The following is a 24,311-nucleotide window of genomic DNA, read 5'->3' on the forward strand; positions in this document are numbered from 1 at the left end:
AACACTGGAATATAAAGCTCCCCTAATAATTTAGTTTACATTTTTTGTGTAATATTATATAAGTCACATCGGTTAAGAATTGTAGCTTTCATGATTGCTAACATCATTGACGTACATACTCGATATAACCGAATCCAGTTTTTATCAACACACTTTACAGACGATCTTTATTTTAACATACATGTATAAGACTTACTTATATTCCCCTGTAAAAGATCATCTAGACTGATCACTGATACGAATAGTATTATTGTTCTATTAATGTACATGTAGCCTTATAGGTAAACGGACAGAAAGTCACAGGACATAAAGTCACAAATTTGAAAGGACACAGAAAGCAATGTAAAGTCACAAAATTATTTGAAAGGACAAAAAGTCACAAATATTTGACATTTTTTTTTAAATTATTTGATCATCTTTGATATTTTTTGATAAATTTTGTTTACCAAGATGGTTTATATGCAATAGTTCAAGAAAAATACAAAAATGTTTTTGTAAAAATAAGCGTTTTCTTATTCAAAGAAAATAATCAGAAAAAATGAATTGTGACTTTTGTCCTGTGACTTTTTGTCCATGACTTTTCTGTCCTGTGACTCTCTGTCCTACATTCTACATGTATACCAGTATACATACAAATATTTTATTGCTGGCATCTTGGAGGGTAGTAATGCCCTCTACCGTCAGGCTTCAAATGACGTCATGCTTATGTCAGGCCTAACAATGCTTTCAGGCATTGTCAATCTCGTAAATAATAAAAATAATTTTCGTCTTTTAACTCATTTCCCCCTGTAAGCCAATATATATATAGGTTTTCAGAAACCTGATGTTTAGTGGTTGTCGTTTGTTTATGTGGTTCGTTAATGTTTTTCTTTAGCACTCATCATTTTTTGGGGCCATGGGGCCCTTTAGATCTTGCTGTTTGGTGGGAGCCAAGGTTCTGTGTTGAAGACCGTACTTTGACATATTATGGTTTACTTTTACACATTGTGACTTGAATGGAGAGTTGTCTTTTTGGCACTCATACCACATCTTCTAGTATCTATTTACAGTCAGGGGACTTACTTAAATGAGTGATTATTAAATCACTGATTCAAGTAACATTATGTTCATAAAGGTTGTAAGTTAGAGTTGTCTTTCTTTAATAATCACCTATTTAAGTAGTACAAATTTATCACTAGACTAAGTGATTTAATTTTATTGTAGTTTTAAATATAGAATACTAATGATCCAGGGACTAATTATGTTTCTAAACTTATCAGAACCAACATCTGTGTTGTCTAGGATGACCAGGTCATGTCAGGTGATGACCTTGTACTGAATCTAGGATAATGACATAACAATCACTTGTTTAAGTATCATACCTCAATTTCTTTCAAAAAAATCACTTCTTTAAGTATCATTATTCTAAAAAAACCCACTAATTTCAACACCCCCCGAACAGTGAAATTTTTATCACGAACAGTAGAATTTTATTACATAATCTGAAAGATGAAACCTTGAACTTTACAGGAAAAATACTCCCACTGCTGGGAAAAATCTGTTAAGAAAGTATCAGTTCATTAATTATATCATTTTATCCACTAAAATAAAATTTGCAGCTAAATTATTGCACCAAAGGCATAAACCTTTCTACTTAAAAGAAGCAAAAAGTTCATTTTTTTCAATTTTACTAATGAAAAGATATTATCTAACCCTATGTGTTTAAAATTTTAGTATAACTACAAAATCACAATTTATAACAAAATTTCTAATTTACTACTTAAATAAGTGATTTAAAAATCACTCATTTAAGTAATTCCCCTGACTGATTTATGATATGATCTGGCTTTATGATGATATTTAGCCGTTATATAGTTCACTAGTTTGGTAGCAAAAAGGTTGTTTGAACATATGAAAAATAAATTTGATTTTGTTTTGTAATATTTTCTATCCTCTATTTAGGTATCTTGAATGTGAATGCTGTTAATGACTGTAATGATGTCAGTAAGGAAATTATGTAGACACCAAGTCAAAAAAGTAATGCACAGGACCTGCATGTCACAGACCAATGGAAAGTCGGATGGCTTGCTTGATTATTATGTAAAATTGCGAGACATACTTACAAACAAGGACACTCTGGTTAATCATTTGTGTCAAAATGTTGTATTTGAGGATGGTAAGTTATCTTAGGAATTATTCAAACAAGTGTGTACTTGTTGATGAAGTATAAGATGTAGTTTACTACAGTGTTTTTTAATTTTCAATTTCCTTTTTTTTTCCCTTAGTTCTTTTAATCGTTATATATATTTATAATGTTTATGTACATTGTTTATCAAACTTGTTTTTTTATTTGTACAGTTAATTTGTTTTTAAAATTCTATGTATTATAATCATGAGACTTGAATGCCTTAATGTCCTGAATGTGTTTTCTATTATGCAATGAATGTCATTGATTATCATGTTTTGCACGAAACTCTGATATGAATAAAAAGAAATTTGAGGTATAAGTCTATGAGTATGAGACATCATCAAATACCATCCCAAAAAAACATGTCTTTAAAAATAATATTTAATCCACATCTGTTATTCATATTTCATACAAAAATTTGACAGGGAGGACATTGAAAAGATAGGCAGAAAGGCATATTGTATAAGATTGAATTACAAGTTCTTGGGCTCTCGATTCAGAAAGAAGACAATTAACAACAAATTAAGTACTATCCAGTCAATGTCTCAAAAGAAAAGAACCATGAAAATACAAGAGTCCACCATTTGGAACTACAAATTCATTATTAATTACGTAAAAACATGAAAAAGAAGAGCAATGTTTCTACAAATGGTAATTTTAAAAGATAAGTAAGAAAACTCCATATATACATTTATGTAAATGATACAAAATTTGGTATATGTACATGTATATACATGTAACAATCTACATCTGGCTTTAATTCAGTGGTTGTCGTTTGTTCATGTGTTACATATTTGTTTTTCGTTCATTTTTTTACATAAATAAGGCCGTTAGTTTTATCGTTTGAATTGTTTTACATTGTCTTATCAGGGCCTTTTATAGCTGACTATGGGGTATGGGCTTTGCTCATTGTTGAAAGCACGGTGACCTATAGTTGTTAATGTCTGTGTCATTTTTGGTCTTTTGTGGATAGTTGTCTCATTGGCAATCATACCACATCTTCTTTTTTATATATTAATCAGAAGATTGTATGTTAAGCTCCAACAGAATCAATTGGTGATTTGATGGTAGCAAATTAAGTTTACTGGTGACATGTTATTGGAGCCAGTAAACAAGATTTGCAACCATCAAATCACCATTTGATGCCATCAGAGCTTGAAATACAATATTGTTATCTTCATTCTAATGAAACTGCCGAAAAAAACATCAAATCACACATTTATAATTTGTCATTCATGCACGCACATTTCATAACATCAATTGTCAATTGATACCATGAGAATTGATGAAGTTATCCAATCAAAATTAACGTTACAAACAGTATTGCATTAGAATCACAAGTAGGTCCATAAATAATAATATTGTCATGTGATAATATCATAATGTTAACAATATTCCTCACTATCCTCAGTATTATTTTTGTTATTCTGTCCTTTTAATAAATGTTTTTCAGATCATTTGGTTGCTATTAATAAGCCAGCAGGATTGCCTATGAAAGGTAAGGTTAATCAAAACAGTTCACATACAAACACTCATCTAGTAGAAAATGCCAACATGTTGATAGCACAAAGATTAGTTTTTAAAAGTTATGGATTCATACAAATCATATATAAGGGCTTGACCATTTTACAGTTTTGTGATTCTAGTGTGCGTAGGATTGCCTTAAGTTGCTTATATCTTTCTAGTGTTATGTCCCCATAAAAATGGAAAAATTGCTGAAATTTTTGTTTCTATGCTATAACTTTAGTTTGCCTTAACCAAATATTTTGAAACTTATACACAATGCTCATTACCACAATACACAGATCTAGATTGAATTTTGGTGGCGTCACTTTTACTGTTCAACAATTATGCCCCTTTACAAATGGAAAAATTGCTAAATGTTTGTTTCAATTCTATAACTTTAGTTTGCTTCAACCAAATGTTCTTAAACTTATACACAATGCTTATTACCACAAAACTCAGAAGTTCAAATTTGGGTAGCGTCACTTATACAGTTTTTGAGTTATGGAACTTATGTCCCTTTATATGCAAGCAGTGTCACATTGCCACATTCCCCATTTATTTTATTATGTCGACGCCGCAGGGGAGAGGGCATTTAGAGTTGCTTGTCCATATGTATGTCTGTCCGTCCATAAGTCCCAAAATTGATTTCTGTTCTCTAACTTTAGTTTTTCTCCACCAAATTGTATGAAACTTACACACAATATTTATAACCACAAAATACAGATCACGTTTGAATTTTGGTGGCATCACTTTAACCATTCTAGTGTTATGCCACTTTACAATTGGAAAAATTGCTAAATTATTTATATCTGTTCTTTAACTTTAGTTTGCCTAAACCAAATGGTAGAAATGTTCACAATGCTTATTACCACAAAATAGAGATCAAGTTTTAATTTTAGGGGCATCACTTAAACAGTTCTAGAGCTATGTCCCTTTACACTTGCAAAAATTGCTGAACAGATTGTATAGTTACATAAAATTAAGAATGGAAATGGGGAATGTGTCAAAGAGACAACAACTCTACCAAAGAGCAGACAACAGCCAAAGGCCACAAATGGGTCTTCAATGCAGCGAGAAACCCCCGCACCCAGAGGTGTGCTTCAGCTCCCCCTAACCAAAAATGTATACTAGTTCAGTGATAATGTACATCATACTAAACTCTGAAAAATACACAAGAAACTAAAATTAAAAATCATACAAGTCTACAAGAGAATGAAGGCCAGAGGCTACTTTTTGTTCTGTTTCAAGTCCTTTCATTATTTCTTTTTGTCCTTTAACTCCTTTTTTCTTGAAAAGTAGCACAGTTTCACCTTTTTGTAAATTGGTATGATATTGGGATTTATATACATGATTATTGATGTTTTTTTGTTTTTTTTTCAGCTGAAAAGACATCACATATAGATGCACGTTTAATAGACAATTTTTCCCTGTATCAAGTTATTGAAGATTTACGTCACCATTTTAGTTCCCCTGACATGAACTTAGCTTTGCCACTCCCAAGGTATGTGTAATCATGGTAATAGTAACTCAAAAAATATATTTTCTTTTTTTTACAAAGTATACTTCTTGCTTAAATTGTATGAAGCCCTGAATATTCTGTTATTTATACTACAGTCATTACTGATAAAAAAAAGTTAAATTTTATTACAATACTTTACTATAAATGTAACCAGTAATGTAAAAAGAAAGGTATAACTATGATAACAGCAAGTTTACTTTCCTCCAACAAAAATAGTATCTTTCACCTGCAGCAAATTGTGAAAAAAACATATTGTATTTTTTAATTTTGCATGCTTTTGAAAATGGACAGAATAACTATTCTTTGTTTGAATGAAGCAACAAATTTTGATTGAACTTTCATGAAATATAATTTACAACAAAAGACTAAAAACATGCAACAGAAGTATCATTACCTTATATTTAAGTTCAGTTTAATATAAAACATTTATACCTTATATCAAAAGTTTATATCACAATCTTTATATTTGAGCAAGCATATTTTCCCTCTGCCAGTGGACCTTGGGACAACAATATTTTCTCAATTTAGTAATTTTGGATACAAACTTTTGAGAAAGTAAAGTCTTGGTTATGTGATATTGATACTGTAGATCATAGATGCAAATGAAAAATACTTGCAACACCATGAAAGATAACATGGAATTACTTTATTATAATTTGACTAAAAAGAAAAAAAAATGCATTTAAAAGTACATTTAATTAATTTTGTATTTAAAGGGAAACTTCGCAAAAAAATCAAAAATTGATATTATGTCAATTCTGTATAAAAATGCTCAAATTTATAGATATTAAAGTTTATTCCGCTAAATAAGAGATCACCATCGATTTTAAATTTTGAGTATCAGTTCTCTGCTCTCCGCCATCTTGTCACCTTCTCCGATGAAAAATCCCGATATGTCTATAAACCACAAAGGAACAAAACTACAGTAAACGATGTAGTCGTAATTGCGTGTCGATATCTTGTCAATCGTACGGTTGTTTTATCTGACCGAATAACTTGATACGGAAAATGGTCTTATATTTTTAAATAACCATATAGTCTGTTATTTTTAAACTGATAATATTGTAATTAGTTAAAAAGTCAAAGTTCAAATCATAAATAAGTGTTCCGTGGAAATTGTTTTCGAAAATCTAATTCGTTCATAATTCTTTCAAGTAATAAACTTTATTTAAATAAATTCGGATCTTCCCTCATCTGATCACCAGTATGGCTAAAGGTATTACTCCCAAAGGTATTGGAAGGGGTGTAAGGTGACACGTCCAGGTATTCAATCGATTTCCTGTCCGGCTGGCTTGCAAGTTCATGCATCGTTTCACTTCTGTAGGTATTGATCAGTGTACACGACCGTTACTTATAACTTTCCATTTTGAACTATCAGGTGCATGTATAATATACATTTTTGTCTTGCGTGTCCGAAAGTGATATTTATACTAGTCATTACTGAACTCATACGCTTGTTTATAAATAACATTTCTGGTGTAAAGAATATTATCTATAAAAAAAAAATTAATACAAAAAAAAAATTTGAAGAAATACAAATCTATTTACATATTTTTCCAAGGGTTAATTTGGGAAAATGTAATATATACTCATTGTCAATAGTTTAGGACAGATTGGAACATACCAGAATTATTGATTTAAAAAAATGTGCGCACTTGTCGACGATTCGTGTATACATACGCCTGGGTAGAAAGTTACGGAACTATAGTCAGTAGCGCAATTTAAAATATGTATACATGTATACATTGAACATAAGAAAGAAACATACATTTTGTGTAAATTGTGGTAAAAGTTTTGTAAATTATTATAGACTAGTCCACGTATGCCAACAGTATGTAATCAACGAATTCGATAGACTATTGTATACCAAAAGAAGAAGAAGAAAAAAAAAGAAACAATTTGATTTAAATACAGGTCAATTTATAACTTGCTTTGGTTCATCGAAGTTAAGAACATAGTAAACTCACAGATTTATATATCAATTAGATTGTTCTCGAATAAAGGACGAAATTTGTCATCATCACAATTGTTCCAACATTCATGTAAAATATATGCAACTGGACGTACACTAATAATCCCCAAGGGATGTGAATATTTTCTAGGAAAACTATTGAGTATCAATTTCGGGATTTATTTTCTTTCTTGATATTCAATGACAGCAATTTAAAGAATAAACTGCTTGTCGGATATTTGTCCGCTTTAGGGGTATTCTTGCAAGTTGAACAGACTTATAATAACATTCAAAAATAGGGAATAATAACATTAAATTCGTTGTCTTTTAATTTTAAACATCGTTGGTCAAATAGTTATTTAAGTATATATATACGTTGGGAGACGACAATTATTATAGTAGTTTCAGATTTTAATAAGGACGTTCCCGATTATGAATAAATATGGTTGACGTTTTTCACACTTGAAAAGAATATCTATTCGTAATTTTTCGATTCCATTCCAATACAAAAGTATTTTTTCTTTATTCGTACATATTATATTCCGCTTCGGTAGAGTTATCTTCAGATAGTTTCATATATTAATTAATACATGGCTTTCAAAAGTCTAAATGTAAGTGTTCTCGTACATTTTTTCGCCCAATAAAGACAAATAAAAATGATTTAGTAAAGCTATTTCTAATTTCTAAGTCCCCCTTTTTTATGAGACATAAATCAAGGACAAGACTTGTATATCATTTCATTCTGACATATGAATTAAGTTTCCCGTCTTTAACCGAAAATTGTGTATTTCTTAGTAAATTAACTTATTTGAATTCAAATAAATAATAGCACCAAATATAATTAAATAATTCCACGGCGACCAATTTTTATTTGTCACCAACTTGAATATGTATTTGTAATGTGTGTATTAAATGCTCCCACTGATCCGAATAGACAGTCACACCTGGCAAGGTGTGCCCTAGAGGCGCGGTTAAATACCGAAGTGCAAATAACAATTTACCTTTCAACAAGCCATCTACGAGTATTGCCACAGAACCGTGAATACACACATCGTATAAACCTAGTCATAGCAGAGATAGTAAAAGGTCAATAATCATGAGTACACCAACATATTGTCTTTACAGATTATTGTACTTTAATTTGTTCACCTTATCAGTCCGAAAATGCATTTATTAAAAATAAATTTATAACTTTTTGTGTTGTCTACAAACATAATTCGAATATATACGTTTAACATAGATAATTTATCTCACGAATGAGTACAATTGAACGTCTGTGCGTTTTATCTTCTTATTATCGGATGGTTATTAGATAAAGCATAAGTCATCGGCGCGCTTACGATTACGTTAAAATATGATTAAAAACCAAGACTTTTAATGATTGTATTTTAAATCCCGGCATGCAAAAATAAGGAGAAAACGTCACGACCTACAGGAAGTAGTTGATATTTTTTCATTAATTATTGAATTTCTCCTTTATTACTGCACATATAGCGATAAAACTTTGTGAATATATATATTATGTCATAATGAACATATTTAAACCATAAGTAAAAAATCGTGAATTTTCCCTTTAAACTCAACAGTATACAGTAAACAAGAGTAGCTCACAAACATTGTCTAAGGATGTTTTTTCTCTTGTTTGTATTCAACAATATTTAAGTGAAATAGTTTGTAGTTACATGTATATGCATAGGATCACAATTTTGTAGGATTTTCTGATTTCCTTCTAGTTATTGGTCAAATTCTTTCACAGAGGGATTCATAGTGTAAGTTTCTGAACAGTTTAGGCCCTGACATTGATATTGATTCTATACAACTTTCAGGAATCACAGTGGCATAGTTGTATTTGGAAAGAATCAAGTTATTACTAAAAGTATTGCAGATAAATTTTATTTGGCTTATGGAAATAAGCAGTTGCATCAGCAGTTTCAGTAAGTTTAATTGTTATACTGTGGATTCATTTATTTTCATGGGTACTAATTTTTGTGGATTTAGAAACACTTTAGAAACACTTACACTTTCATGGATATTGAATTTGTGATTTTGCCAAAGTCTGCATACAAACCAATGAAAAATTTCCAATTTGTTGAAGATTTAAATTCGTGGTTCACCTGTTTCCATGAAAATTGGTATCCAGTGAAAATTAATGAATCCACAGTAGATGAAATGAAAAATACATATTTTATGACTGTTCTATCCCCACACAACAAATTAGTTATCCATTAAAACATTAATGTGATATGTATCTGTTTGTCTGTCTGTCTATGCATGCAAACACACTTCGTCACCATAAACATGAATTAAAGACGTTAGCAAATAACATAAAACATGTACAAATATAAACAAAGAGAGGGGTTGTACTCTAGGAATAAGGTTCAGTTGTCTGTCTCTTCATGTCTAAAAGTCATAGTGCGGTGACAGAAGTGTAAAAAGTCGTCTAGATTGCGAGTTTAATCTCCCCAAATAACACACGGCTAAAAATGGTCTTATCTTAAAGACAAATATGTCTTCTTTAGTTTTTGCCCTGTCGTCAGAATTTCGTACGGTCACTTTTTTCTAAAAAGTCGTTTTAATGACTGGTAGTATATTGGAGAGTTTCAACTCCCTTTTTCAAAATGAAAAACATGTGTATGTTTGCTTACATTTAATTGAAATAGGTTTTCCTGAAGCTATTTGTATATGTCAAAATATTCTATTCATTATTTTATTTTCTTCTAATCTATAAAATTTGCAAAGTTTAGACTATTTAAAATTGAGGTAATTTTAATTGCAAATTCAGACTCAAACTTTAGTTTCTTCTTCATAGTAGTAATAAAAAGTATCCCTTAATATTTTAAGCATATAGTATTTAATAAAACTAATTAGTGATAAAAATTTCGGAACCAAAATATGAACAAAAACTTAAAAGAAATCAATGGAAAAAGAATGGAGTAAAAATCTTCGATTTCAACACGGAACTCAATCACTTGCCTTCCGTCACATTTTGTGTATTAGTCAATAATTTGCTCTCAAATGATATATGAAATTACTACCTTTTTCGCTATTATATACACATATTTTCAATTAAAGTGCATTGATATATGCCACATACTTTGTTTACATATGTTTATATTCTATGTTTTTTCGTTATAAAACATCAAATATACTTTGTCAGAAAAGTCTTATTGTAAAATCAAAATAATTGACGGATAGTTTCAGTAAATAGTCCGTGATATGAGTCATGACAAGTCCTTTGTAACTTGCTCCATTCAGTCCAAAGAAAAGACAAAAGTCGTTACATTTTATGCAGTGCATAATATGCCCAAAAAAAAACTCGATTGAAATTTTGAGTCAATTTACCAGTTTAGGGAAGTCGATTTTGTATCTGCATTGCATAAAAGAGTGGATGAGGTTGCATTACAAATTATTTGCTAAAAACGAAAAAAAAAATCTAAACCCGTGGAAGCAGATATCTCAAGACACGATACTGCTTTTACTAATTTTATTTTGGCTATTAACAACGATTTAATGGTCATTCCTCATGACATCGTTACCTGATAAATATAGATCATTTCTTCCGGCTGATTCTAATTTAAAATATTCTACAAGTAAAATGCAGTCTAAACTCATTTTTTTCTATAGAAATTCAGTTGTCAAACAAATTCAACAAGTTCAAGGGAAATATAACATAATATTTAGTAGCAAAATAACTATTTAAGATGCCATATAAGCTTCTAGTCAATTGAAAACTGACCTCAAAATCTCAATGTCAACTGTAATAGACACAAATAACGGACTGCTGCAAGTTTACTTAGAAAAGACATCGAAACTGTAAGAAGATTACCCATTTTCGGATAAATTGTCTCTTCCTTCTTAATTCAATGCATTCGTATTTATTGCAATTCATTCTATGGTTACTCAATGAAACTGCATACAGCCAAGACTATTCTCAGGAAATGGCACCAGAGAAATTGTGGAAATGCTAAGCAATTGTTGAGGCAATCGTTTTTGTTTTACTCCTTTTCATTTAGGATCGGCTTTAATTACAAATGTACCATGAGTTTGGTTCAAAACACCTTGTTGAAACATTGAATGCCAATGGATTTTATGCTTCTTAAAGTAAAGCGCGACGCTATATAATGTGTTGCGAACCATGAAATTGAGCGAATTCAAGATAGTGTGTACGTCTCGTATAATGTTTCCCCAGCATCTTTGCAGACAAGTCATCACACCTTCCTAAACCCCCTTTTAGATCTCTGTTAAATCTTGGATGAATTGATAGGGATGGTTTGAAGCTGAATTTTTTTTTTAGGAACAAATGTCTTCGGACTTCCTACAATACCTTGTCTGTATTTGTAAAGAAAAACTCAAAATAACGTGTTTGCTTTGAGCAGAACCTTTCATGTGCAAACCTGTGGCCATGAGTGAAATGTGTAGAAATATTAAAACATGTCTTGTGACGGTTGATGAAAATGAAGATGATGGAGATAACGGTTGATTTGGTATAAAGCTTGTTGCACTGGTACACACGGTTCCAGCCCCGAGGTTAGGGGAGTGTTGGCGTACTCTTACAAAAGTTAAACCCCGCCACTATCTGTATGTGTCTGTTTCAAGTCAGGAGACGGTAATGCAGTGTTTGTCATTTGTTTCTATATACTATATTTGTTTCTTTCTTATTTATTTTATACATTAATCAGGCCGTTAAATTTTTTGTTTGTTTTACATTATTCATTTCGGGAATTGAAGACTATGTGCAGTATGAATTTTACTCATTGTTGTAGCCCGTACGGGATCTATAATTGTTTTATGTCTCATTTGGTCTCATTTGGAGAGTTGTCTCATTTGCAATCATATCCCGTCTTCTTTTTTTATATGGAATACTTTAAAGGTTTGTGGTACGTTGCAAGGGAAAAAAGGGGGGAATATAGTTACAAAACCTATAATGTAATAGATATTAACCAGAGTAAAATACACAACAAACAATAATACTATGGTAGCAGTAATAATTGTGAAAAAAAAACCAAAAGCAATTTAACGAGAAGTCTATAAAAAAAAACTGAAGTATCCGCAAATTCAATTTGAGGTCATATTTGACTGTAGTGTTCTATGGCTTTGGTTTGATGACTCATTCGCTATGATAGTTTAAAAAATAATTTTAAAGTATTGTCCTGCATGACACTTGATTTTTACCTGAAATTGATATTTTTCATAAGGTTAAGGTGCTCTAAACATTTTATAGGTTGAAAACTTGATTTTTGAAGTTTTGTTTATAAAACGTCGTTTTAGGATTTTTTTTGATAAAAAAATCTCAATGATTAAGGTTTATGTATAAAAACAAACATTTCTAAAGCCAAAACAGTATCATTTGTAATTAGGTAGAGTTTAGAAATAGAACAAAAGGTCAAAATTGAAACCCTCCCAAATTTTCACAGATTTTTACATATGACCTTTGACCTCAATTAAAAAAAAATGTGTCCATATCAAGTCCTGACGACAGGCATATTATCATAGTACAGGATTTCCTCTTTCCAATGATATATTATGCAGGTGTGTGTTCGGTGGGGAGATTAAATTAAAAAAAATCTGTCTTCAGTCTTTTCAACTTTGTACATTTGTGAACACCATGAGATATCAACTGCCAAAATATCCAAATTAATAAAAATTGTATTTTTTAATTCATTCTCTGACAAGTTTGCTTTGGAGTAGGACTTTATAATTATGCAGTATTGATACAAACCATGAGTGGCCATCATTTTGCTGAAATTGCCATTGTTTCCCTTGAATAATCTCAAAATGTTACAATAGAAGGAATTTTATGAGTAAGCATTGTCACTACCTTTAAAGATATGCAAAATGACAGTATCCAGAACAAAAGTTTAAAAATATTTACTTTATTTTTCCGTATTTTACTGATAAATGGACTTTTTTCCAGTTAAAAAGTAGATACAGTCTGGTGTTTAAGTTTGTTACTCATCAATTACTTTGTCATACCTTCATAAAATTTTATAAAGTTGTTGCAGAAGATTTTTAATGATTCAGAGATAATGTCTGAAGCAAACTTTTGAAACTTATTTTTTCTTTAAAAATATTTTTTGATTTTTTGTATTTTTAGTTTGCTATGTATTGGGAATCCTGAGAACCTGTTAGAAGAGATTAAACAAATATTTCTGAAAAAGAAAGAGATTCAGGGTAAACTTGAGGTATTTATGAATTCAAGCAGTTGTAAGAAGTAGGTCTGGTAAGGGCTGATTTTGGCCTTTAATTTCAGGTTCATCTGATAAAATTTTGGACACTTTTTAAACCCTTTTTTAGCTCACCTGGCCCGAAGGGCCAAGTGAGCTTTTCTCATCACTTGGCGTCCGTCGTCCGTCGTCGTCCGTCGTCGTCCGTCGTCCGTCGTCGTTAACTTTTACAAAAATCTTCTCCTCTGAAACTACTGGGCCAAATCAAACCAAACTTGGCCACAATCATCATTGGGGTATCTAGTTTAAAAAATGTGTGGCGTGACCCGGTCAACCAACCAAGATGGCCGCCACGGCTAAAAATAGAACATAGGGGTAAAATGCAGTTTTTGGCTTATAACTCAAAAACCAAAGCATTTAGAGCAAATCTGACATGGGGTAAAAATGTTTATCAGGTCAAGATCTATCTGCCCTGAAATTTTCAGATGAATCGGTCAATCGGTTGTTGGGTTGCTGCCCCTGAATTGGTAATTTTGAGGAAATTTTGCTGTTTTTGGTTATTATCTTGAATATTATTATAGATAGAGATAAACTGTAAACAGCAATAATGTTCAGCAAAGTAAGATCTACAAATAAGTCAACATGACCTAAATGGTCAAATGACCCGTTTAGGAGTTATTGCCCTTTATAGTCAATTTTTAACCATTTTTCGTTAATTAAAGTAATCTTTTACAAAAATCTTCTCCTCTGAAACTACTGGGCCAAATTAATCCAAACTTGGCCACAATCATCTTTGGGGTATCTAGTTTAAAAAATGTGTGGCGTGACCTGGTCAACCAACCAAGATGGCCACCACGGCTAAAAATAGAACAAAGGGGTAAAATGCAGTTTTTGGCTTATAACTCAAAAACCAAAGCATTTTGAGGAAATCTGAGGGGATAAAAATGTTTATCAGGTCAAGATCTATCTGCCCTGAAATTTTCAGATGAATCAGTCAATCGGTTGTTGGGTTACTGCCCCTGAATTGGTAATTTTGAGGAAATTTTGCTGTTTTTGGTTATTATCTTGAATATTATTATAGATAGAGATAAACTGTAAGCAGCAATAATGTTCAGCAAAGTAAGATCTACAAATAAGTCAACATGACCAAAATGGTCAGTTGACCCGTTTAGGAGTTATTGCCATTTATAGTCAATTTTAACCATTTTTCATAAATTAAATTAATCTTTTACAAAAAATCTTCTCCTCTGAAACTACTGGGCCAAATTAATCCAAACTTGGCCACAATCATCTTTGGGGTATCTAGTTTAAAAAATGTGTGGCGTGACCTGGTCAACCAACCAAGATGGCCGCCACCGCTAAAAATAGAACATAGGGGTAAAATGCAGTTTTTGGCTTATAACTCAAAAACCAAAGCATTTTGAGGAAATCTGACATGGGATAAAAATGTTTATCAGGTCAAGATCTATCTGCCCTGAAATTTTCAGATGAATCGGTCAATCGGTTGTTGGGTTGCTCCCCCTGAATTGGTAATTTTGAGGAAATTTTGCTGTTTTTGGTTATTATCTTGAATACTATTATAGATAGAGATAAATTGTAAACAGCAATAATGTTCAGCAAAGTAAGATCTACAAATAAGTCAACATGACCAAAATGGTCAGTTGACCCCTTTAGGAGTTATTGCCCTTTATAGTCAATCTTTAACCATTTTTCATAAATCTAAGTAATCTTTTACAAAATCTCCACTGAAACTACTAGGCCACAATCATCTTTGGGGTATCTAGTTTGAAAAATGTGTCGGATGACCTGGCCATTCAACCAAGATGGCCGCCACGGCTAAAAATAGAACATGGGGGTAAAATGCAGTTTTTGGCTTATAACTATGAATTCAAAGCATCTAGAGCAAATCTGACAAGAAGTTAAATTGTTAATCAAGTCAATATCTATCTGCCCTGAATTTTTCAGATGAATTGGACAACTGGTTGTTGGGTTGCTGCCCTCCAATTGGTAATTTTTAAAGAAATTTTGCCGTTTTTGGTTATCTTGAATACTATTATAGATAGCGATAAACTGTAAACAGCAATAATGTTCAGCAAAGTAAGATCTACAAATAAGTCAACATGACCTAAATGGTCAATTGACCCCTGAAGGAGTTATTGCCCTTTATAGTCAATTTTTAACAATTTTCATTAATTTGGTAAATATATGTAATTTAAATTTTTACCAAATATAGTTCTCTGTTACTAATGGGCAAAGTTCATTATAGATATAATTGTAAGAAGCAAAATCGTCCAGTAAAGTAAGAACTTCAAACACATCACCATCACCAAAATACAATTTTGTCATGAATCCATTTGTGTCCTTTGTTTAATATGCACATAGACCAAGGTGAGCGACACAGGCTCTTTAGAGCCTCTAGGTTAAAAGTATCTACTTCAGCTGATTCCATTAGTTTTTGTGCAAGATTTGAACTGATTGAGTCATTAAAGACACTTAAACTTAAGCTTAGATATGAAAAAAAATGATATGTCACTTTTCAGATGGTTTTTGTCAAAAATGAACCTTTATCTATTTTATGTATTATTATCAAATACAACTTACATTTAAATATTAATGAACACAAATGCAGCCACTTCCATTTAAAACAAAAAACGTCTAAAATTTAACTCTAATGATAAAATTGTGAAGATTTCAGTAATTTAGCATGACTTAATGATGCTAGAACTCGATACATGGGCATTGTATTGTCAAAAACAGCCCCTATTTATGTAACATAAGTATTCTACTTTCCAATAAAAAGCTAAAAGTTTACATTTTAACAATTTTGTAAAACTACTATATTTTGTTTGGTTTCACTTAACAAGAATGATTTTATTGGTATTGTAGAAAAAAGCCAAAGTTGACCTTATGTAGGTTTACCTCTTCTTTTTAGGTCCTTTTAGTTCATATAACTTCTTAAATATTGAAGTAATTCTACATCCATGGCTTTCAAATGTTTTTGGCTTTGAGGGCTCCTAATGAAGGTAATTTCAGAATAAGGATTCAGACAAATTATATTATAAAGTATTTCATGATGAATTTCACTGTCCAAAAAAATTTGTTGTTTAAGTCAATTTTGTTTTATGTACTAAAGTACAAAAAATTATAAAAAAAAGTTAATTTACATGTAAATAGCTCAAAAATAAGAAGTTTTATATAACATTTTTTGGTGTGAACATAATAAGTACCTTGGCAGATAAGAATTTGAAGTAATGCATAAATCGGGCGTATGACATTTGCGCCGATTTTGAAAATTTTCATTCTTTCATTTGCGCCGATTTCATTTTTTCATTTGCGCCGATTTTATATTTTTTCTTAATTGGATTTACAGGTAAGTTACAGGTAAGTTCATACTTTTACATTGGCTGAGCACAGAGTATACAGACAAATCAAGTGACATTGCAATTGGTAAATGGCAATCCCAATGTTTCGGGTTACGGTTCCTTTCCCTAAATGAAATCGATGACTGCTTCACGTTTGACATTGTCTGACGCTCCTTCTGATGGCAAATGTCATACATTCTTAGACAACGTACAAGTACACATTCCATAACGGTCAACCAATTCGTGATGGCGTCCATAAATTAAAGAAGGGATTATTTCAACTTCACTATTTGGAACTCTTGGTTTAATAGCTTCCTTGTGAGAAAATGCAAACTCTAGAAATGTCCCCACAAGTACGTATGCTAGACAAAGAAAAGAGACCTTCGTTATCGACAATTTTGCCAAATATAGAAGAAATAAAGACGAAATCATAAGAAAGGAATACATTAGATGTGTTGCCTATACATACTCGGCAAGAACAGATTTATGATTTGAATGTATTCCGTTTTTATGGATTTAAATGCTGCTACATATATTTTTAATTCGTCATTTTAGTATAAACAAAGTTCTTTTATCTTAGGTTTTTTACTTCTTGATTTTAAGCAGGAGACAACAGTTATATACATGTTATGATTGACAATTCATAACACATGTACAACTGGCTAACGGAAGAGGACTTTAATGATAAATGAAAATAACATTACTGGGATGGAGAGGTGTCTCATTGGCTCTCATACCACATCCTCTTATATCATTTCACCTGTAATTTACCTGTTATTTACCTGTAAAAAAATCGGCGCAAATGAAAAGAAAAATCGGCGCAAATGAAATGCAGATCGGCGCAAATGCAAAACGCCGGCATAAATCATATAATTGAAATACCTGCAGACATCATGACAGATGGTCAGACATTAATTGTATATAATCAGATATTCCTAGATCAAGAAAATGGTAATAAAATCATGGTTCATAAATATTTTAAAAATGCTCATTTCTGTATTTCTTTGTACACAAAGAAAATAAGGTTAGATGTTCAACACACTGTTTTGGTATTTGAATTCACTTCCCATTAACTGAACAAATATAAATCATAAGATCAACCTAGTTCTTATCACACTTGTATTTATCACAGTGTACCAAAATCTGTCTGTTTGCATGTGTCTAATCAACCATCAAAATGAAGCAAAGTCATGAAAGTTGACTTCTTATATGTCAAATCAAAGCAAATCATTTTATCGGTTTTAAAATCCAAATATTGGATTGTTACCAAGACAAACATGACAATCATTACAAACATACAATATTGAAATTTAAACAACATTCATATTCTATAAGACATTTAGCTATACATATATTTAGATATTTTGAAGGAATATATATGTCAGCTTATTTTAGACCTCTTCGAAATTTGTAGGTTTGTCAATTTTATCTTATTTAAGAATTTGAGCACAGGAGATACCAAATATAGGTTACTAAAGCAGTCTTTGTGCTCCACCACAGACCCACTAGCCCAGCTGGCAAAAAGTACTGTGGAGCGTGCAAAAATCATCTCTGTAGGCCAATTGGAGATAATTAAAATCAAAATAAAATCAAAAGTTTATTTGTGAATATAAAAAAAGAAGATGTGGTATGATTGCCAATGAGACAACTCTCCACAAGCGACCAAATGACACAGAAATTAACAACTATAGGTCACAGTACTGCCTTCAACAATGAGCAAATCTCATTTTGCATAGCCATCAGCTGAAATACTTATTTTGAAACAGAGTTAACCTTGAAGAAATAGTAATTGAAGTAAATGAAAATAACATTTTATAAATGTGGTGCATTTGATGACAGGGCAGTAACTAGACATCAGAAGCAGTCATGGCAAGAGGTACGGTGGCCGCCATGCAATTAAGGCCCTCATTCGAAAATTATAATACATTTGTATATGGGTCTGAAATAAAACTTGTTAATCAAGTTTTTTGTTTAATATTTTTACCAAATTTTAAAAGAACTAGTACATGAGGCTATCAGAGCTGATTGGCTAAAACTTGCTCTTAATTTTTTTACCATTAAAAATGTATCCATTTACAGTAGGATATAGATTTGATAGTTAAAAAAGCAAGAAAAGTGTTTGTGGTAAAAGTTTTATTAAAAATAACACATTTTAATAACATTTAAAAAAGCCCAAATAGTGGAGCTTAGTCACTGTCTGTGAATGCTAGTTTGACCTTTTTTTGTGCCACTAAGATCTCATTATTGGATAACAGCTTTTGCTTTCACTTGCCTGTCTGTATGATTGACATGAATCATGGCTAAAGTTTAGCTGCTGAACCACATAATCTGTCCTCAGTCATCGTTGACCTGACCATGTCTTTAAATGTTAAAGGGCAGAAAAAGATCTCTCACACAAGCAAGAATCAACCGTCAATGTCAATAGTAGTCAAGATCCTTTTGCGGGACATAAATAATTGCAGAACCAAATGGCGATGTTTATAAGGCAGAGAGTGGTTTACTTCACGTTGTTGAAATAGCTTTTTCCATTTTCTTACTTTTGCCAGAAAATCAGACACCACATTTGCCTTGTTTGCCTTATAGGTAGTTACTACCCTCGAGGAGTTTTCTGGATTTATCATCATGATATCCTTATTGTTACAAAATAAATTCATTTTACATTTTATATAGTCTATAGAGGTGAACAAATTGTCAGTGAATGAAAGGAAAAAAGGACAAGGTGTGATGTGCACCTACAAGATAAAAACACTGTCAAAAAGACTGAAATGTGGATATGTGGAACTTATGACTAATACATGTAAGTAGAAATAAAATAGGATTTATAGATTGTTGTCATACCCTGCACAACTTCAATACAACAAGTTAATATGTAAAAGTAGACAGTGAAATCTACATGTGTTACTTTAATATGTAGAGGCTAGTGATATTTCAAACAGAGAAGTCAGAGTCAATGTAGTATTTTGCTGATTTACAAAACCACTTTACACTCTTTAAAAATAGTTTCAACTTATATAAATGCATGCAGCACCAAGGATATATTTCAAACTTACAGTTTAATGCTGTGGATGTATATAGTATTTAGTCACTGTAATGTTCAAATTCAGGTTACAGCAACTTATTAATTTTGACCAGATGTAAGTGAAATTGGTCACATAAACAGTTATGAAGGTACAAAAGATTGTCAATCATCATTTGATATACTCATATACTTGATCAAGAAAACTAGGGTTATAATATAAATTGACAAATTTAAATTCCAGGGATGTACTCACAAGCAGACAAGTTTTTAATAATTCTATTTGTCAAAATGTGTCTCAATGAAAGCTGGCTTATGAGGGCAGTTTGAATTAATTTTGGCCTATTCTATACTATTAAACGAGAAGACCTCATTTTGGGTGTCGCTTCTCCTCCTTCCACAATAAATTAATCATCATGCCTCTGTGTCCTATAGGTAACATGTATAGTCGCATTTGTCATCCATTCTTATGATCATTCAGTTGGGGTTATTTTGGGATAAAAACGAAAAAGAATGCGTCCGGATATTTTCCCGTCATTGGACAAAACTTTAAGTCAGATTAGACTTCCGGTTTGTGTTTTTCTGTACTTTGAACATACAAAGACTATGAATTAAGTATATAAATTTTATTTCTGCTGTCATTTTGAGTTCTAGCATGTATCATCCTTGCTTAACGTGTTTCAGTTTGGGTTATTTTGGGAGGAAAACGAAAATGAATAATATTTGTTATTTACTATCATTTAGTTTACAGTGGATCCAGAACTTTTCATAAGGGAGGGGGCACTGACTGACCTAAAAGGGGGGGGGGGGGCGTTCCTCTCATGCTTCAGTGATTCCCTATTATATATAATCAACAAAAATTTTTCAACAAAATGGGGGGGGGGGGGGGGCAGGGCCTCCAGCCCCCCCCCCCCCCCCCCCCCACCCACCCCTGGGATCCGCCTATGGTTTATAATCAACGGCGGTCACTGCGGATATATTTCTGTACATACTTACATGTATACATTTACTATGAATAACTGTATTTGTTATAATTTACTATAAATTCCTTTTCTGTACCTTGAACATACAAAGACTATGAATAAAGTATATAAATTTGCTATCTGCTATCATTTTGAGTTAGCATTCATCATACTTGCTTAACATGTTTCATTTTTGGTTATTTTGGGAGGAAAACGAAAATGAATAATATTGGCTATTTACTATCAATTAGTTTACAGTGGCGGATCCAGAACTTTTCATAAGGGGGGGGGGGGGGAACTGACTGACCGAAAAAGGGAGGGCGTTCCTCTCATGCTCCAGTGATTCCCCATATAATCAACAAAATTTTTTCAACTGTTATAATTTACTATAAATTCCAATGGTTATCTTGGGGGGGGGGGGGGGGGGGGGGGCTCTATACTATTCATGGCGTTCACTGATGTATATTTTTGATATCTCTCCTGAAATTCTCTGTATAGTAATTTAATTAAAGTATATATGCATGTTCATAGAGTACAGAAAAACAGAAGGTATAAAAATCGGTATTTGGAAAATAGGGGGAGGGCAAAAAAATGGGCCCAGTCCCTAAGTACCTTTGACTTTTGACACCTCTCCTGAAATTATCTGTATAGTTATTAAAGTATATATGCATGTTCATAGAGTACATAAAAACAGAAGGTATAAAAATCGGTATTTGGAAAATAGGGGGAGGGCAAAAAATGTGCCCAGTCCCTAAGTACCTTTGACTTTTGATATCGCTCTTGAATTTCTCCAGTCAGTATAATTTTTTTTACAGTTTACATACGCTCTATTTCCCTGTGATTTCGCGGGTGTGTTCTAGTATATAACTATATAAGATGTAATGCAAGAAGATTGCACCTTTAGAATAGATATTTATAAGATATGTAAGTGGATATAATGCTTGTAAATAATACATAGGTTAGCTTCATAACTATCTGCTTAAATCAGCTGAAAGTTTATACCAATATTGTCTGGATGCGACATTTACATGCTGGTTTGTAAAACATGTAGAGATGCAGTGTGCATGATAATTGTGTGTGGTCGAAATTATTTAATGATTCACATTTTTTGTTTATCTTGTAGCAAGATGGGATTGTTGTGAACTGTTAATGACTCAGAATTTAGCACCAATTCTAGGAGACAACACATACTCCAACAGAGTGGCACTTTTACTTGGGCAGTTAGTGTGTGTAGACCCAGAATTAGCTGATAAAGGACCACAGGTATATTTTTTGCCTTTATAGACCATGTAGACAAGTAATTTCTTTTTTATCAGACTGTTCTTTACAAATGATGGATTTTAGTTTTGCATACTGGTACTCGATATCTTTGAGATGAATAAAAATCGTTTTATGCTGGCTGATAAGAGTTTTTTTTAGCTCAAGATAAATTGTATGTAGATTTGTGATTTCATTTCTGGTACAACTGACTCTTTTATATATATTTTATGAATATAAATGATTTTTAAACCTTTGTCATCACCTGAAAAACTACTTATAGAAATTAAATATCAAAGCATGTACAATAATTTATGCACTTTGAACATTTCAAGGAACAAATATCATATGCATGTATCTGATATATGACATACTGTAAAAGCAGAAATTTTTGTGGAGGATTTAATTTCGTTTATTTGGTAGAAAGAATATATCCATGAAATTAAAAACCCCACAAAAATTTAACCTACATATAATATCCCTTCCATTTAATGGAAACCCCGAAATTAAATCTCCATGAAATCTCATCTAGAAACATAACCAGGAAATTTTAACCCTATGAAAATTAAAGTTTCTACAGTATATTAATTGTGAAAAGACATGGAACGATCATTTAAGTGCCCTAAGTGTATATTTGGAATCAGGCAGTCGATAGAACATTACAAACAAAAACCCACTCAAGTTGACATTAATTTCTTTTTAAAATGTATCATGATACCCCATTATAAAATTTGATTCCTCATCTGTTCTTGAATTCAAGATATAATTTGGTTGAAATTAATAATTAGTGGGATATAACTCTGTAATTTTCTATGATTAATACCAAAAGGAAACTGAGGTTTCTGGAATTACCAGACATGCAGAAACTAAGGACTTACCATTTCTTATTCAGGATGATGGTCAGGATGATTAGGTCAGTGATTTTTTTTAAATTGTCTGATTCTTACAAATATAAAAAATGAAGATGTGGTATGATTGCTAATGAGACAACTCTCCACAAGAGACCAAATGACAGACTGGCACTTTAAATACTTTTATTATTGGTTTTTCTTTTTTCAGAAATTGCCAACAGAAGTTACAGACCAGCTAGGAATAAGCACTGAAAACATGCTTAAAATGCCACTGCATTTACATAGATCTAGAGTAGATCTTTTAAAATTTCCAACAAAGAAGTCAGAGCAGATGACATTCTGTGCTAATTTACCTGAGTACTTTAAGACCACTTTAGAATTATTAAAGCTAGATGTAACTTGAATGCCAGTATTTTTTATTGTACGTGCATATTGCATTGGTTTGGGAAACTTTGGGCCAATCTTATTTTTTTGCCATCTATGATAAAAAAGTGTCTGTGGTAAATGTCAAGGTATTATAATCAATTTTACATTCAGTGCAAAAACTTAATACACAGAAGAAAAATAAGCTTTAATACAATTAACTAGTCTGTATGATCTGAAAACTCTGGAATGTTTTGATTGCCATTGAACAAGAGGAGTTTTTGAAAGCAGGTGTGAAGTTTAAATGACAACAATTTGTATTTAGGCCCTCCAGAGTTTATGCTTTAGTACTTTATTATACTGGGAGCTTTGCGTCCTTCCTACATCTGTCTAAGACTGAATTACCTCAGTCAAACTGATTGTATGAGTCAAGAATTAGTGCCAAAACAATAAACAGCACCAACAAGTGATGAACTTTAGAATTACAATAAGGATATTATCAAACTCTTTAGTGTAATCAAAATAAGGAAGCAGAAATGACACACACAGGATGGAAATGAACTATGTATAAAAAGGAGAAAAGGAAAAACAAAATATAAAAAAATGCATTTAAAAACCTCCAATGAAATTAATATTTAGTTTTGACACACACACAAACATACAGAATGATTAAGTTACTGAGAGTCACACAGATACTGAGATAAGGTTTGCTTCCCAATGAGACAACTATCCACCAGAGTTCAAGTAGAGTGGGGTGCTCATTTTCGCCGGGGACACAATTTCGCCGTTTAAGGATTTTGAGGTGTTAAAACTTCAAAGGATGGCTGAAATGGAAGATATGTACCCGTAAATTATATTTTTATAACAAATATAATATTTTTTTAAACTGAGAAAAAATTGCGGCTCCTACCGAAAATGACCGAAAAACGGACAACGATTTTCGGACAATTTCCTGAATAAAAAACACGATTTCAAATAAGTATTTCTAAGTAAATATTTGACTGAATGCCCTAATTTTGAATTCTTTATACCTTTGAAATGTCTGCTATTCATCTATAATGCAATTGATTTGATAAAAATTGTTAAAAGCTGCGATTATTTGGTTTTAAATAGATGTGTTAAAACGGCGAATATGTGTCGCCCATTGACAAAACATCCAGAAATTTCAAACACCCTTTAATCTAACTTTTCAG

The 24,311-nt window shown here is 31.8% G+C and overlaps 1 protein-coding gene across 4 annotated transcripts; it reads left to right on the plus strand.

The window, feature by feature from the left end:
- The first annotated feature begins 149 nt into the window (after positions 1 to 149).
- LOC139485002 (mitochondrial mRNA pseudouridine synthase RPUSD3-like) lies at positions 150 to 23,159 on the plus strand. 4 transcript variants are annotated; one of them, XM_071269118.1, is made up of 9 exons: positions 150 to 183; positions 1,942 to 2,155; positions 3,621 to 3,665; positions 5,054 to 5,174; positions 8,970 to 9,077; positions 13,238 to 13,325; positions 19,340 to 19,466; positions 21,771 to 21,910; positions 22,964 to 23,159. In XM_071269118.1, exons 2-9 carry the CDS (start codon positions 1,957 to 1,959, stop codon positions 23,156 to 23,158), a joined length of 1,023 nt encoding a protein of 340 aa, XP_071125219.1. In that variant the 5' UTR covers positions 150 to 183; positions 1,942 to 1,956; the 3' UTR covers position 23,159. The 4 variants fall into 4 exon arrangements, with proteins under 4 accessions (XP_071125219.1, XP_071125201.1, XP_071125210.1 ...); XM_071269100.1 differs by having other exon boundaries at positions 152 to 281; XM_071269109.1 differs by having other exon boundaries at positions 173 to 263.
- The last annotated feature ends 1,152 nt before the right edge of the window (positions 23,160 to 24,311 follow it).

Source organism: Mytilus edulis, chromosome 1, assembly GCF_963676685.1.
Source record: "Mytilus edulis chromosome 1, xbMytEdul2.2, whole genome shotgun sequence".
Lineage (NCBI taxonomy): Eukaryota > Metazoa > Mollusca > Bivalvia > Mytilida > Mytilidae > Mytilus > Mytilus edulis.

What these genes read in the sequence shown, in the direction of transcription:
- LOC139485002 (XM_071269118.1), top strand. Translation starts at nt 1,957, where the DNA reads ATGCTGTTAATGACTGTAATGATGTCAGTAAGGAAATTATGTAGACAC. An exon ending in AGATTCAGGGTAAACTTGAG is followed by an intron (nt 13,326 to 19,339) that starts GTATTTATGAAT and finishes CATTTTATATAG; the next exon opens with TCTATAGAGGTGAACAAATT. An exon ending in GGAACTTATGACTAATACAT is followed by an intron (nt 19,467 to 21,770) that starts GTAAGTAGAAAT and finishes TTTATCTTGTAG; the next exon opens with CAAGATGGGATTGTTGTGAA.